This window comes from Rhamphochromis sp. 'chilingali' (genome assembly GCF_963969265.1).
Source record: "Rhamphochromis sp. 'chilingali' genome assembly, chromosome: 8".
Classification (NCBI taxonomy): domain Eukaryota; kingdom Metazoa; phylum Chordata; class Actinopteri; order Cichliformes; family Cichlidae; genus Rhamphochromis; species Rhamphochromis sp. 'chilingali'.
Window position 1 is genome coordinate 4930177 of NC_137935.1, and position 15610 is coordinate 4945786.

General features: G+C 43.5%; 1 protein-coding gene across 1 annotated transcript; it reads left to right on the forward strand.

Moving 5' to 3' along the window:
- The first annotated feature begins 1440 nt into the window (after positions 1–1440).
- Positions 1441–13313, forward strand: LOC308401170 (pannexin-1-like). The gene is made up of 8 exons (XM_080889287.1): positions 1441–1593; positions 5284–5483; positions 6604–6719; positions 8310–8497; positions 8683–8961; positions 9338–9560; positions 10547–10745; positions 11207–13313. Exons 2-8 carry the CDS (start codon positions 5303–5305, stop codon positions 11284–11286), a joined length of 1266 nt encoding a protein of 421 aa, XP_080745413.1. The 5' UTR covers positions 1441–1593; positions 5284–5302; the 3' UTR covers positions 11287–13313.
- Positions 13314–15610: the final 2297 nt, after the last annotated feature.

Sequence of the window (15610 nt, forward strand, 5' to 3'; positions counted from 1 at the left end):
CTTTGGAGCTCGGAGAAAACATACAAAGTAAATATGATTGTTTTAATTAAATGTGTGCACTCCTCCTAGAAAACTGAATATATTATATGAAAACCAACAAATGCCTTTAGTTATATCAGTGTTCAAATAAAAAGTCATAATGGATTCTAAACTGTGTGCAGCAGTAAGTATAGTTTCCTAACATCACGTGCATATAAAGATGTGTGTATATGATTGTGTGTAACAGCAGCAGGAATAGGTTTGGTGCTGAAGTGTCTTCACTGTGCCGAGACTCTGCGCTGCCGTCCTGATGTCAGAAGAGAGGTGTTAGTCGCTGTTCTGAGAGCAGCATCGTCTCCCAGGTTTCCAGCGGTTTGTGAATGTCTCCTGTAAAGCTTTGTTTCTGGTTTATGCGCAGAGATGGTTGTGAGCATTCACACTTATGGAAAAAAGCTTAATTTTCCATCTGATATCAGCTACTTTAAAGCTTTTACTGAAGATATTTTTGTGCCCTAAATTTTTGTAGCTGAGGTGCTCTGATTTATGTACTCATACATTCTACGTGTAATTATTGATGACGGGGTGGGAAAAAATGAATAAACTCGGTGAGGGCTCATCAAACTTTGTACATTTGTGTCATGTACATCAGTCCTGCTGGGTGTCCGTGTCTTAATCAGCAGCAGCAGGCCTGCAATTTAAAATGTAGTCTTTCACACTTCTTACTGAAGCAAACTGAAGCTCATTCTGCTCTCTTTTTATTAAAAACAACTTGACCTCTGACCTGGACCTTTGTAACAGCACTGGTCTGTATGCCTGCTGAGCATGCAGGGACTGTCTACAAAGTCCAGCACTGAAATACATCACAGATGGCTGCCCCAGCCTACTTCTTGCTCAGTGCTTGCTTATAAGGGGTCATTTGATTGTAGCGTGTTCTCTGTATTATTGTAGGGTCTTTACCTTCATTATAAAGCACCTTGAGGCGACTGTTGAATGAATAGCTTAAGAATCAACCAATAAACACAGTTTTAGTCATTTGCATGACTTCTGGAAACAGAAGTTTCACGATCCCTCGGAGAGTGTATAAAAGTTAGTGCTGCATCCTCTGGATGAGCACCTAACTCTGATGTGTGTAGCCTGCAATAAATTTAAGATCAGTGACTATTTATATATCAGATAAAATACTTCTACTACTATATATCAGATAAAATACTACTAAGAGAAAGAAAGAAAGAAAGAAAGAAAGAAAGAAAGAAAGAAAGAAAGAAAGAAAGAAAGAAAGAAAGAAAGAAAGAAAGAAAGAAAGATTTTTCAGCAGAGTTTGCTCGCCGATTGACTCCCGAGCTACAAGTTACAAAATCCCGCGCTGCACTTGAAGGCAGCAAGAGATCGGAAAATTCTGAGCCAACGTGAAGGCATCACGAAGATGAACGGAAGGAGTTTTGAGTCTTACAGGAAGAGGATTGATTTCGAAAGTTGTTTTGTTCTATCTGTTGAATGCCTGGCGGCCACACCGCCGAGCAGCTGCGCTGGAAAGCACCTGAAGTGATTCCCGCTGCACACAGCCTCCACCGCGACCATGACGCTTTGATACACACCTGACGGAAGCAGCAGCAGGTAAGCGCGGGTTTATGATGTGTGCCAGCTTTGAGTAAATCACAGCTTCGTTAAAAGTCACTCTACCGTCTGTTTATGCCGCTTCATCGCTGTTAGCCACCCCAGCCGTCGGGGGTGTCAAACTTGCGACCCGCCGGCCAGAACCGGTCGTTTTCGGTCCACCGGCGGTTTTTAAAGTGTGAAAGTGAAAGTACAATTATTAATAAGTCCATATTTTTCATTATGGTGATGCATTACAGAGGAGGGAACGTGTCTGGAAGGTTGGAATTATTGTTAGATGGAGACAAACAGGTCAAAAATCATTAAGAGATTTAAAAAAACAACAGCAACCTTGTTTAGATACAAAAACTCTACATTTAAAGGTTTTCTGTCCTTCCTCTGTGACATTAAATTCTATCTATAGCTTTATAAGGTACACTTTTCCATTTGTTTATTAATAGAAATGTCAGCCAATCACATGGCAGCAGCTCAGTGCATTTAGACATGTAGGACCAGCTGATTTTCAAACAGCATCAGAATGGGGACTTAAAAGTGACTTAAGTGACTTTGAACGTGGCATGGTTGTTGCTACCAGACAGGTGGGTCAGAGTGTTTCAGAGAGTGGTCAGAAAATGAGAAAATATCCAGTGAGCGGCAGTTTTTGGAGTAAAGTGGTGTCGCTGATGGCAGAGGAGAATGGTTGGATTGCTTTGAGCTGATATGGAGGTAACAGTAACTCAAACAACAGACACGTGCTACAGCCAAGATAACACAGAAGCACATCTCTGAATCCACAGCGCGTCGGAGCGCGCGGCAGATGGGCTGCAGGGCCAGACCACAACCTCTCGGTATTTTTGGTGCATCGCTGTTGCTTCAGTTTCCTGTTCTCAGCTAAGACGACAGTTCACACGGGGCACCGACGTTAAACAACAGAAGGTTGGAAGGAGTGAGTGTCAGTTTCTGCTGTGGGTTTCAGATGGTCGGGTCAGAATTTGGCATAAAGAACAGTATGGATCCTGCCTTGTGTCAGCTGTTCAGGCTGCTGCTGGTGTGATGGTGTGGGGGATATTTTCTTGGCACCAACTGATCATCACCTAAACACTACAGCATACCTGAGTGTTGCTGCTGACCACACCCACCCCTTCATAACCACAGTGTTACCTTCTTTTTTCAAGCTCTTAAGACACGCGGCAGGAAACAAACTCCAACCCTGATTTGTATTTTTTTAAAAGTGCCATGGAGATTGACATGAGGTTTTGTAACACTGTCATTAGCGTCAGGTATATTTAGCCTGATAAAACTTACTTCCCAAGTACAACAATTCATGACAAATTGAAGTACTCTTCTTGTATTTTCTAATTCTGCTTCTTTAAGCTTTAAAACCTTTGGAGGGACGTGTGTTGTTATGCAGTCGTCTTTCCCACTTCAGATCAGGTCGGGTCTCCTGAACTAAAACATGTTTGACGCTCCGGAGTTACGTAGTCAGCCCATCTTTGAGAATAATGAAGACTTTGCATTAAAAATGAAGAAAACAAACAAGTAAAGCAAACAAAGCAGGCCGATGATGTCGTGGGAAGATGATCACGAGGGGTTTTGAAATCCTTCTTTATTAAAATCAGGCTTCGCTTTACTCCACGAGTCTGAGGTTGCACAGCTGAGGAGCAGCGGCGCTGGTGGCTGAAGTGGCCTGTACCTCATGACTCATAGTGACTAATCTTAATCTTTGTTCATGGCATGACGCTGTGGATAATAACCGTGAGGCTCCAGGCTTTAACAGAAGGTGATTTTAAAGAGCTCTGTGCTGTTATGTTAATGACTACAGTTCTCAGCTTAACCAGACTTCCAAGAAATGCTCATGATGAATATTTAGATCAGGAGGGAAACTGTGGATGTAAGAAGGACTGGCACACACGGTGAAGACAAAGAGGCTGTGTTGCTTTACTTAACAGAGGTCTGTGTGTTTTCCTGCTATTTTTGACCCTTTGACAAGTGAAACTGTGTGCGAGCTTCAGTTTATTAAGAGGAAATTGTTGGAATATTTGTTCAGTAGAGCAAAATGAAACCAATATCCCTGTAGAGCAGTTTGCTTTGCAGACAGAACCCGTACCAAACACACTACAAGATCCAGAAAACGCCTGCTGTCACCGTGAATCATGGAGGAAAACATCGACATGACTGTCGGTGTCTCTGAGTGCCGGCTTTAAGAGCTGAGCATGAAAACACTGCTGAGGGTCTGAAGTGATGCTCACAGCTGAGCCTCGTTCCATAAACATGTTGAATTTACGCCGAAGGTCACTCGGAGTGGCACAGCCTGACTGTTCCAGCCTGTTTAATGCTTTTCTACAGTTGATAAAATAAAAAATAAAGGTGCCCAAAGATGGAAGATTGAGTTCAGAGGGTCGGCCTCAATAAAACCCTGTCCAGCAGTTTCTCGCCCTGCACTGGATCCCCTCAGGGATCGATCGTCAGAGCTGTCGTGGACCAAGAGTTGTCTTAAAGTATGTTGACAGCTCGCTGATTATGAGTTTTCTGCAGGAAGTGGAGCAGGAACGTGGCCTGACCTTCACTAAGTGGTGTGAGCGGTTTTTCCTCCAAAGACCAAAGAAATGTCCAGTGAGGAGGCTCCTTCATCCTCCCCCTGCGCCCATTTCGGTTCATGTGAACCAGCAGCTCTAAATAATCGAGACAAGAAGTCAAAGTTTGATTTAAATACAGACACTTTAGATAAAACGGTAGATCGGCTGTGGTTTGCCTTTCATTTTTAGCAGATATTCTCAGTACTGCAGATGGAGCGTGTCCTTTCTGTCTGTGATGATTTTCTTTTCCCGTAGATTATCCCAACTTTAATCTCTGTGACTCTGAGTAATAATAGAGTTTACACAAATTATCTGAATCTGCCACATGACTGGCTAATTTGCACGAATGCACATGGAGCCGTGATCCTAATAAAGTGCTCACGGAGTGAACACTGACAAACAGGAGAAAGTGGAGTTAAATAAAGCTGCTGTTGGCGAACAAAATGAGCAAAACCTCATTATGGAATCTGGAATGTCTAATTAAAGACTAATACAGGTTATTATGTTAGTGCATTATTTAATTATGGCTGCGTTAAAGCGATATTAGGCAGCGAGCTGGGAAATTAAGTAGCTGCTGTAACAGGACACGTTCACCTCGTGTGCTGCTTTGCATCGCTCACATTAAATTTGCCTGGCAAAAAGGCGACGGGAACTCGGGGAACATGTCAGAGCCGTGCAAACTCAATTTAATATAATATATAAAGGCCGTTTTCACAGTTACAGGCCCTCGAGGTGCACGGGTGTGGGTCGAAATTTGACAGTTTTTAATTCGTAGTTTCGAAGCATGTTTCACACCCTCGTAACTTCAGAAGTACAACAGATAGCCAGATGAAAACAAGCCCACACTCAGCGTCTCAGTGTAAAGCCAAAAATATTTTGTTTCGAGCAAATTTTTCTGTAACCAACTTTGATCATTAATATCACAGGATATGTCAAAGTTTCTGAATATCTGCTATTTCTAAAGACATCAGTACCCAAAAATACTGCAAAACATTTGTGAAAATGCATCAGATTTAAGCCAAACGTTTTCATAGTATGAAGGTAAAACAACCAAAGTCATGGCACAGAGCGAGCTGATTCCGCATTACCTCTGTGAGACGTGCTAACGGAGATGCTTGTTGATTTGTGTCAACAGGTAAGAGCAGAGCATAGACATGGCCATTGCACACGTGGCTACGGAGTACGTGTTCAGCGACTTTCTGCTGAAGGACCCGAACCAGGCTCGATACCGCAACGTTCGAACGGAGCTCGCCGTGGACAAGATCGTGACCTGCGTGGCCGTGGGCCTTCCCCTCCTCCTCATCTCTCTGGCCTTCGCTCAGGAGGTCTCAGTCGGTGAGTGAAGCCGGGGGAACGAGCAAAGTTGGCTCCATGACGCAGGTGACTGTGTGATAGTTAAATGTTAGGTGGTAATCTCATGAAGAAGAGTTCATCAGAAGTCACAGAATCCAGCCTGAATAGCCTTTAAGAGACTCCAGCTGCACATCTGTACGCGCCACTGTCATATTTCTAATCATAGAAACGTTTTTGTCAGTTTTCTTCTCCTAAAGCTTTTCATTTATTCATTTTCTGTAGTTTTCCGCTTCTAATCACTGCCCCGTGATGTTTTTCAGTGCGTGTCGGCTAACAGACGGTTCTACCCTATTCATAAATATCTTCTCCTTAAAACACTTCCATTTCCTCTGACGCTGCTTCTGCTTACATGTGGCCGTTTTTCTGTCCTCGCTTCTTGGGTTTACCTGCAGTTTTTCTTCCATGCTGCTCTTAAATTGTGTCCGTACTTTGGTGGCAGATGCAGAAATTATGTTCATAGATAAAGGAAATGGCACAGGTGTGATAAACACATACACATTGGTTTATAAAAAGATTTCCTGTATAAAATATGAGGTCAGTTGGGCTTTTTAGCCTCTCGGGTAGCTTAGTTCCTCGGATCTTGTCTGTGTGGGTCTAAAGTGGTCTAAAGATCTGAACTTGGAACCAGTCCACATGTCTAGGTGTCCATCGGGAAGATGCTAAACTCCAGGTGTGTTTGAATTTGTCTTACAGCAGCATGAAAACACAAGTTTCAGACAAACAACAAATGAATGTTTAAAAGAGATGAAAGAACCTACAGAAGGCCTTTTATTCATCGCCTGGCATTTCTGACAGAACGTCTCCTGAACCAACCAGCTGGCGTCTCTAACGCCGTGTGACTGATGTTTTCTTCAATTTTATTCACAGTCATGTTTAAAAAGCCTCACAGTCTTAACTCGAACCTGTACGAGTCCTGTCTGGGTCACTTCATTCTGTGAGAAATCTTTCTAAGAAATCCACTCAACCACAGACAGATCTGGTCTTGCAAGAATCCTGATCTGTTTCCAGGAAGTATACTGTGGACTTAAGGTTATGCCGTGTCACTCGTGTTGATTCTGACCCTGCTGCTGGGGCTTATTTCATGTCTCCATGTTTCTCTCAGGTACTCAGATCAGCTGCTTTGCTCCGACTAACTTCTCATGGAGGCAGGCAGCTTATGTGGACTCCTTCTGCTGGGCGGCCGTGCACACGCAGACTCTACCTCTGTGGCTGCACAAGGTACACACACAGTGCTACAGTTACTGAAAAGGTGTAAGCCATCTTAATCTCACTGTGTTTGATTCAGAGTGAAAGGAAAGCTTTCTGACGTTCACAGGCAGCCTCGGGTTTGAGATTTCAGGGTGTGGTTCGGATATTTTTAGTAGGGTGCATTCTGAGGACTGTAATGGGCGTGCATGTTTCCTTACATACCTACAACGATCTTTCTATAATGACACCGGATAAACCTGCACAAGAAACTGACGATCAAACAGCTGATCGTGCACAAAAGCACAGTTAACCCTCAGAGCTTTGCTTTCTGCCTTTCAGCTCATTCTGTCGGGTTTGAAACGTGAGTCTGCTCTACCAGTCCTCTTCATGGTTCAGGTTTTTGTCGTTAATGAGAAAGGGCATACCCATATCTTTCTTTTGTTATGATTCACCACTTTTTTGGGGGGGGTTTGTGGTTCTTATGTCACTCAGTCTGTAGTTGGTTTCATTTCTAAGTAAAATCCACTGGAGTCTGGAGCCTAATCACAGAGAGAAGCTTAGATTCAAATCAAACTATCGGTTCGCCTTCACACTTTCACTCTTGGCTCATTCCCTCTCTAAATCTGCTGATTTCTTTTTGTTTTTCATTTAAAAATGTTTGTTTGTTTGTTAAAATAAAGAGTTGATATTAAGTGAGTGTGATCGCCATGGGAAACTTTGTTTCCACCCTTTTTAATTCACTTTATTTTTGGAGACTACGTGGAGGCATCCACATAAAACTGTCACTTCTTAAAAAGGCCACATTTTACACCCAGTCCAAGTGATCTGTCTGTGATCTGTCTGTCATAGTTTCAATAGCAAAATGGAACTGTATTAATATCTGTCACCTAAAGAACAGAAACAAGCTGACACTCAATATAAGAGCATCAATAAACAAAAAGGCGAGTTTTGAGAAGTCTCTTAAATGTTTCATAAAAAGGTCGATGTGAAGCTCAGAGCCTTCAGCCCACAGTGAAGGCTCTGAGCCCAGAGGCGTGGAGGTTGGGCGAGGGATAGAAAGCAGACGCGTGGTTGGGTGCAGCAGGTCAGAGGGGTGCTGAGGGGTCAGTGGAGATTTATGAGGGTGGGGGTGATATGTGCCCAGAGCTAAGAGCCTGTTAGAAGGTGAAGGTTTGGACAGAGTGGAGATCTTTCAGGGCTTTGCTGGAAATCCCACTGCAGTAATCGGGCCGGCTGGCTGAGGGTCTCTGCTACAGAGCCAGAGAGAAGATTAAACATTTAGTGAATAAACATTTCAGTTTATTCACATCTGTTTAATTTCTTAAAGCACTTGTAAACTTTATGGTTTATGATGTGAGATACTACTCCACAGTAAGACCAGAGAACTGAACACACACTCTCTCATTTCTCTATGAAAGTGAAACTGTTATCTCTGTCTGTTTCATCAGGCATTAGTTTATCAACGCAAACACCAGCATAACAGCAGCCTCGGTGTCAGTGTGTCAGCTGTCCACACCTTTCTTTTATCAGCAGTCGTATTTGTGGAAACGTCACCGCTAATGTGATTGTTTATGTCTTATTTAAAGCTCTGCTGCCTCCTCTCCTGTGTCCTCTCTCCAGTTCTTTCCTTACATCCTGCTGCTGGTGGCCGTGCTCATGTACGCCCCGGCGTTGTTCTGGAGATTTTGCGCTGCGCCGCTCCTGCAGTCTGACCTCGCCTTCATCATGGAGGAGCTGGACCGCTGTTATAACCGCGCCGTCACTCTGGCCAAACGGATGGCGACAGCGGAGCAGCCGTCCGCTGACAGGTACAGCACTTTACAGCCAACAGGGTGGGAAGGATGCACTTCATTGTTTGGGAGCATGGCAAAAAGCTTCCAATCAGTGGAATAACTGTTGCATCCACTGGTCTGACTGTGTGTTTACCAGCAAATCCATAAAGAACCAGCACGACCTCACTTTAATCTGCTCTTTCTACCCTTTCTTCCCACAGCGATCCCACCGAGGGCTGCTTCAATTACCCAATGGTGGAGAAGTTCTTGATGACCAAGCGCTGCTCGCGGAAGCTGATCATTTACTACTTCCTGTGCCGCGTTCTGACTCTGCTCACCCTGCTCTGCGCCTGCGTCTGCCTGGGCTACTACCTCCGCCTGGCCTCCACTACAGACGACTTCGGCTGCAAGCTGCGTGTCGGCCTGCTCGAGTCAGACACCGGCGTCCCCGACAGGGTGCAGTGTAAGCTCATCGCCGTGGGAGTCTTCTCCTTGCTGAGGTATTTTCCTGAGCTTTGCATTGAAGAGTTTATGCATCAAAAATCAGAATAAGCTTTGATTTGTGCTTTACAAACAAGTTTACCTGTGGTGCAATGATTAGATCTGAACTCTTTTGCTTTCAAGAATAGTAAAAACTGAAATTCATTAAACTGGGAATGGCAGACTGCAGGTACCAGGCAGGGGGTTAAAAAAAGTGGCATAAATTGCAGTTCCTCTAACGCCCACTAGAGGCTGGCTCCAAAAGAGGAGTCAGTCTCCAAAAGACACATTTTTGACACATTTCATTGGATAAAAAGAGTTTTTTGTTGCCATTATGCCAGTAGGTTGGTCTTTTGGGATACTTAAGGCCTCCATCTCTCTGATTACTCTTCTCAGCTTCGTAAACTTGATCGTCTTCGCCACGTTGATTCCAGTTGTGATCTACGCCAGTCTGCGTCCCCTCTACTGCTATGACCACGCCCACTTCCTTGAAACCTACCAATCACTGCCCACTGTGAGCGTCCTGCCCAAACCCGGTGGCCAATGTGACGATCTCTCGCTCTACCTGCTCCTACTGGAGGAGAACATCAGTGAACTGAAATCCTACAAATATATGAAGGTGTGTATTTTAAAGCATCAGAAATGACAAACGGCCGAACTTTGTCTGTGTTTAAGTGAAGTTGTTTGACCATAAAATCAAATCATTCGTACATGAGAAACCAGATCCTTCTGTTGTGTTTGGAATAGTTACGTTGACCCGATTTCCCTCTTTATGTCCCATTCTCCCATTTCATGTGTTGTGATAAAATCCCACATTCTGATTGGCTTAAATAGATGTTGCACAAGAAACTCGGGGCTAAAAAAAAGGCATCGTGGCTCTCTGACTATGTGAGCATATGAATGAGAGCATGAAACCAAACATCATCCTTTTATGCCTGTTAGAAGAAAACAAAGTGCATATGACTCCTTCACATGTTAAATGCCAAACCTCTCCCAGTTTACCCTTCATTGTCAGAAACTGTCCCACATAAGCATGCTCTTTGTCCTACATGTGGTTTGGTAACTCTAATACTGGGAAAAAATATCTCAGAAAGTTGTTTCAGTTCATCTGGATGGAACATTTTCATTGTGAGAAGCGTTTTGATCACTAAGTCTCAGCAGACCTTATAAACAGTATTATAAGAGTGTGACTTTTATCATCCACAGTGCCGTGATCCATTCCCTGTGAATAGCCCACATGACCACTGACCATTTATGATGACGCTCTCGTGGTTCATTGTTATGTAATCGCACTGGTTTCTATGGTTACGCAACGTTAGCGTTTATAAGGTTGTGGAAACGTGCGGCCAGTTGAGGCGCGGATGAGTGAGGACACATTTCTCCCACTGAAAGCGTTGTGCAGGTCCAGAGAATCAACTTTGTGGTTATTGGACATGCATGAACACATAAAAAGTACTGCAAACTGAATTGGAGGCACATTTTTAGCTTTCTTCATATATGCACTTGTGTTTTGTTGTGGTGTTCCTGCAGCCCTGCCGGGTTTAAATAAAGCATGTTTTAGTATCCTACATGGTGCGTTTCTTCCCTGACGATTTCTGGCCGTAGGTGTTGGAGATGTTGAGGAGACGAGGCGAGCACGCCGGAGAAAGCTTCGACCCCATGGGCCTGCTGCAGAATCTCTGCCTGGTGAAGATGGACAACGTAGACGGGTTGAAACCCACCAGTGCTTCAGCGATGCCTGATAACGACGAGGGTCCAAACTCGTCCAAAGAAAACTGCAGCAAGACGGAAACGGAGATGAAAGGTGAGAAAAGAAACAGCTTTGAAATCTCACTGGAAGGAGTCGGTGCTCTCGTAAGGATGTGGATGAAAAAGTATAATCTGACATCACAGTGGTGTTTATTTACCGGAGGGACAGAGAAGCGACAGACTGCAGGTTTCTGAGGAGATGATGGTTCAACCAGCAGAACCAGTTCCCTGCGATTCCAGAATATGAATAACAGCTGCAGTTTCAAGGCTTCAGCCTCAGGTTTAATATTAAAGTTGTTACAAATAGAAGAATAAGTTCCCACTCGAGCTCTTTGGAATCTGGCAGAGAAATCTGATATTCTTCAATGACCCAGTCAGTACTTGATCTTTTATTAAATACTAAATTGTAAGTTGTGAACAGTTGACGCAGCACTGTGAACTCTGTTTTTACAAACCTCTACAGACAGGTTTTCAGGTCCATTTCAGTAACAGACGGGCTTATTTGTGTGTTTTTAGAGCTCAGACCTCTGCTGCAAGAGAACAGCGATGCAGCAGGAAGCGGCGACGGAGGCGTTCTCCGACAGAGACCGATGTGATGATTCAGCGTGGGATTAACAAACTCAGACTTTAAATCGTTTTCTTCAGAGGAGAGAGGATGGAGAGTGTGTTTTTTGTCTGTCCGGTAGATCGTGGAAAAATGGCAGGACGCTGGAGGATGATTGGCTAAAACTCCCGATGGTACTGATTTCGACTTCCTCTGAATTTTTTTTTTTTAAGGACAATTTCAAACACTACAATCCTGAAAGCTTAACTTGGATTTTTACATTTTCTGACACACAATCACTGAATATGGAGCTCCTGAAAGGTCGCACTGGGAACATCTTTCCTCCTGACGATGCTTTTATGTTCCCGCTGACGTGTTTTGGTCCAGCCTTCGTGTATTATGTAATGTATGCATTGCTCATTTACACAGCCACTTCCCGAATGCAGAACTTTATAAAAACATCTGTTTATAAAAACACTGTGACCCGGTTCCACCTCTGCTGCCTCGGTCGCCCTTATCTGCTCCCTGTGAGAATCTAGCTTCCTGCAGGGTCGTTCGTTAGGATTTTTATGCATAAACAAAGCAGGGAATCAGAGCAATGCAAGGTTGTTTTCTTTCTGTTGTACATTCACGGTTCTCGCTCTATCTGCTGAAAAATCTCCCAGGACTTCATCAATAAGCCAAAAAATAAGCCTGAACAACCTCAATGACAGATTCAGACTTAAAAAAATATATGTGTGTGTGTGTTCTTTTTTTTTTGGCCTTTGCTGTGTCTCAGGGTGTTTAACAGGCTTAATGCATGGAACATCTTCATGGACATAGTGTCAGAGTCTGATAAACCTGCGCTTTGGGCCACAAAAACACTTCTAGTTGTCTGTGTGAAAACAGCCTTCAGTGACCTCGGTAAACACTCTCCCGATGGCCTTGTGAGCTCAGCTGCAAGGTTCAGGCTATATTTAATAAAACGTGAAATTCTTTTTGTAAATTATGATCGTTTATCCTGTTGACTTGTCAGTCTCAAGTCGTGACACAGTCAGTTCTGGTCCTAACTGATCACGTCGTGTTTCAAAAACAGTCATTTCAGGAGCTCCGTATGGTTCCATGATTATCAGACAAAAGTTTACCTTCCAGTCAGGGTCTCGTTCACGAGTGAGAGAAGAAGGGAGCGTCTGTGGAGACCTGAGCGTGGAATCTTTTCCACCCTCATCGTGACCGAAGTGATGAGCTTTCTCTTCCTTTAGAGACCAGACGAGGCGCTCAGAGGAGAGCCGCTCCTCCTCCTGCCACTAAAACTGCTTTTAAAGTCAATATTGTCAGACTGATTGTTCCTGCGAGCTGCCTTAGTGGGAGAACGAGTTTTTCATGCGATTGTCAATCACATTTCAAGTCAACGTTAGCGCTTTAAAGGAAAATGAAAATGAAACTGGAATCATTAAAAGGTAGCTAACTCATGAACATGCAGTCCCAGTATTTGTTCAGGGTTTGGCTCCCCAGACTGATTTCCTGCTTAAGAACTGAACGTTTTTCTCATGTGTGGATGTGATTAAACTGTCCTTTGCATGTCAAGCTACAAGAAAAAGAGGTACAACTGCATGAAGCTTGGTTTTGTGTACATATTTTTTAGGTTACGAGGTTTTCTTTGTTTAACATAGACGTAAATAATCCAAAGTCAGGTTTTAGGTTTTATCGCTGTGAGAGAACTCGTGTAAATCTCTCAGATGTTCAAAAGTCTTGATCTGGAAATCAACTCGTCGTGTCTGCTGGGGGATCTCAGGGATAAAATCCTCTCACTGGACTCTGTGTGATCGTCGGTTTTTGTGTTTTTAAAGTGCCTGTGGAACTTTTTTGCATGCATTGATGAAACTTGTTCTCTTCACTCCACACCAGTGACTGTTTTCTGAACTTGTTTGTGTTTTGAATGTCATGGCTGAGTATTATTGGGATTCAGATTTGTGCAATGTGTAAAGAGAGACTTGATGTTGTTAACGTTTCCTGTGTTTCTGGATTTGAAGTGAAAGTTTGTTCATTCGTAAACACGACTGCAGTGGTTAAAACTGACCTCACCATAAACTGTGTGTGTGTTGTGTGGGTGGGTCGGGGGCTTGAGCAGATCTATACAATGCTCAAACACATGGTGCTATTTACATCCTTAAACTCGTGCTGTTTGGTGGCCCAATCTGACCTCAGGGGCCAGACCAGTTGTTTTTTTGTTTTTGTTTTTCTTCTTCTTCTTCTTCAATCTGAGCTGCAGGCAAGATTGTTAAAAAGCTGCGCAGAAAAAGGGAATATTTACTGAGAGAAAGCACGCATAAACAAATAATTTGTAATTATACAAAGACTCCTGACAAAAAAGAAAACTGAGGGGAAAGAAGACAAAAAGGAGCTCAGAGCAGGAGAAAAGACAAAGTACAGGGGAGAGCATCATAGAAGCCGTCAGCATCTTAGACCTGTTGCAGCATAACTATGGGAGGTTTCAGGGTCACCTGATCCGAACTGGGAAGTGGTTCCACAGAAAGCTGAAGGTTCTGCCTCCTGAAACCACGAGTAAGGCCTGCAATCTGAGAGCAAAGTGCTCCGTTGGTTAATATAATACTACAAAGTCTTTAACATATGTCTGTCATGGCTGTGTGCAGGGAGAGAGGATCCAAAATGCAGGACTCACAAACGCAGAGACAAAAAGTTGAACTTAAACAGCTTTATTTCTGTGCACAAACTGAACTGGGAATACAAAAAAACTAGCAAACAGAACAAACGGGGGTGGTATGAAGGTACGATGCAGACACTAAATACAAGAGGTTTACAGAGCTAAGCGGAAACAGCTGGGAGACACGGCTGACGCTGATTACACTGACGAGACAGGGAGAGCACAGACCTACAAAGTAAAACAGGAAGTAAACAGACGAGACACAGAACTTAACAGCCGCAGACTAATTAGCAGACGTAACATCGTGGACAGACAGAGGGAACACAGAAAAGTGGGACCAGGGGAGGCACAGAACAGAAACCTACCAAATGGCAAATCTTAATGGAATAAACAATCAGAATAAACAAGAACATAATAAAGAAACACAAAACACTGAATCACCAGACTCAGGACCACCACAATGTCAGGCTGATTTTTCAGATTATTTCATAGGACTGCAGCGTGAGGACCTCTGACTGTGGGACAGGATCTGTGGGAATTCCAGTAATCCAACATGTCTATTAAATCACCGTGAGACACCCAACCTTCATGTTTCAACAACATGAGATAAACATGATTCCCATGAATGTGCGTCGTGCTTTTGATATGAGCACCTCTGCTCCATTAACCTCCAGCTTACTCACCAGAACAGATTCAAACTTTTACTAAAAATGGATGTCCAGTGATATATTGATGAATTATGATGCTGGCGAGTGCACTGTTTTACTGTGGTTGGACCTGCCTTTGATACTGTCGACCATCATATTCTGTTAGATAGACTAAAACACTGGGTGGGTATATCAGGAACTGCTTTGGAGTGGTTTAAATCCTATCTGTGTGACGATCCTTCTCTGTGGCTACCTCCAAGTTCAGGTCCTCTCTCGCTTCTCTTGCCTATGGTGTGCCACAAGGTTCTGTCTTGGGACCCTTACTATTTTTTTGTTGTATTTACTCCCTCTTTAGGAGATTCTCAGCACTTTTAAGGACATTTCGTATCATTGTTATGCAGATGATATTCAGCTATATATCTCCTTTAGGCCACATGATGTTTCTAAACTTCAAAACTTGCAGAGATGCTTAGATTATATCAAAGGTTGGATGGCTGATAATTATCTTCGACTTAATGCTGAGAAAACAGAAGTCCTTGTCTTTGCTCCTGATAAATTTGTACCTTTGGTAGTAAAAGATTTAGGCCCCCTCGCTTCTTTTGTTAAATCTTCTATTAGGAATCTTGGTGTTACATTTGACTCAGCTCTGTCCTTGGATATTCATGTTAAATCTCTGGTCCGCTCCTGTTTCTACCACTTAAGAAATATTGCTAAGCTGAGTCCTATTGCGTCACGTTCTGAACTTGAAATGATTATACATGCTTTTTCATGTTTCGTGTTGTTTAGACCATTGTAACTCGTTGTGTATCTGTCTAAGTAATGCTTACTTGGAACGTCTGCAGGGTGTTTAAAATGCTGCTGCAAGGCTTTTGACCAAGGCTTCCAGGTACACCCATGTCACTCCCCTGCTGATCCAGCTGCATTGGCTCCCCATTAAATTCAGGGTCCATTTTGAGATTATAATTCTGACCTTCAGGGCTCAGCACGGACTACCTCCAATTTACATCAGTGATCTTCTTCATCCTTAAATTCCCAGCAGGTCCCTGAGGTCTTGTGACCAGGGCTTGCTGGTTGTCCAGCACACC

Coding starts and splice junctions, on each gene's coding strand:
- LOC308401170 (XM_080889287.1), top strand. CDS start 5,303: ATGGCCATTGCACACGTGGCTACGGAGTACGTGTTCAGCGACTTTCTG. Junction 6,720..8,309: donor TACCTCTGTGGCTGCACAAG/GTACACACACAG, acceptor TCCTCTCTCCAG/TTCTTTCCTTACATCCTGCT. Junction 8,498..8,682: donor GAGCAGCCGTCCGCTGACAG/GTACAGCACTTT, acceptor TTCTTCCCACAG/CGATCCCACCGAGGGCTGCT.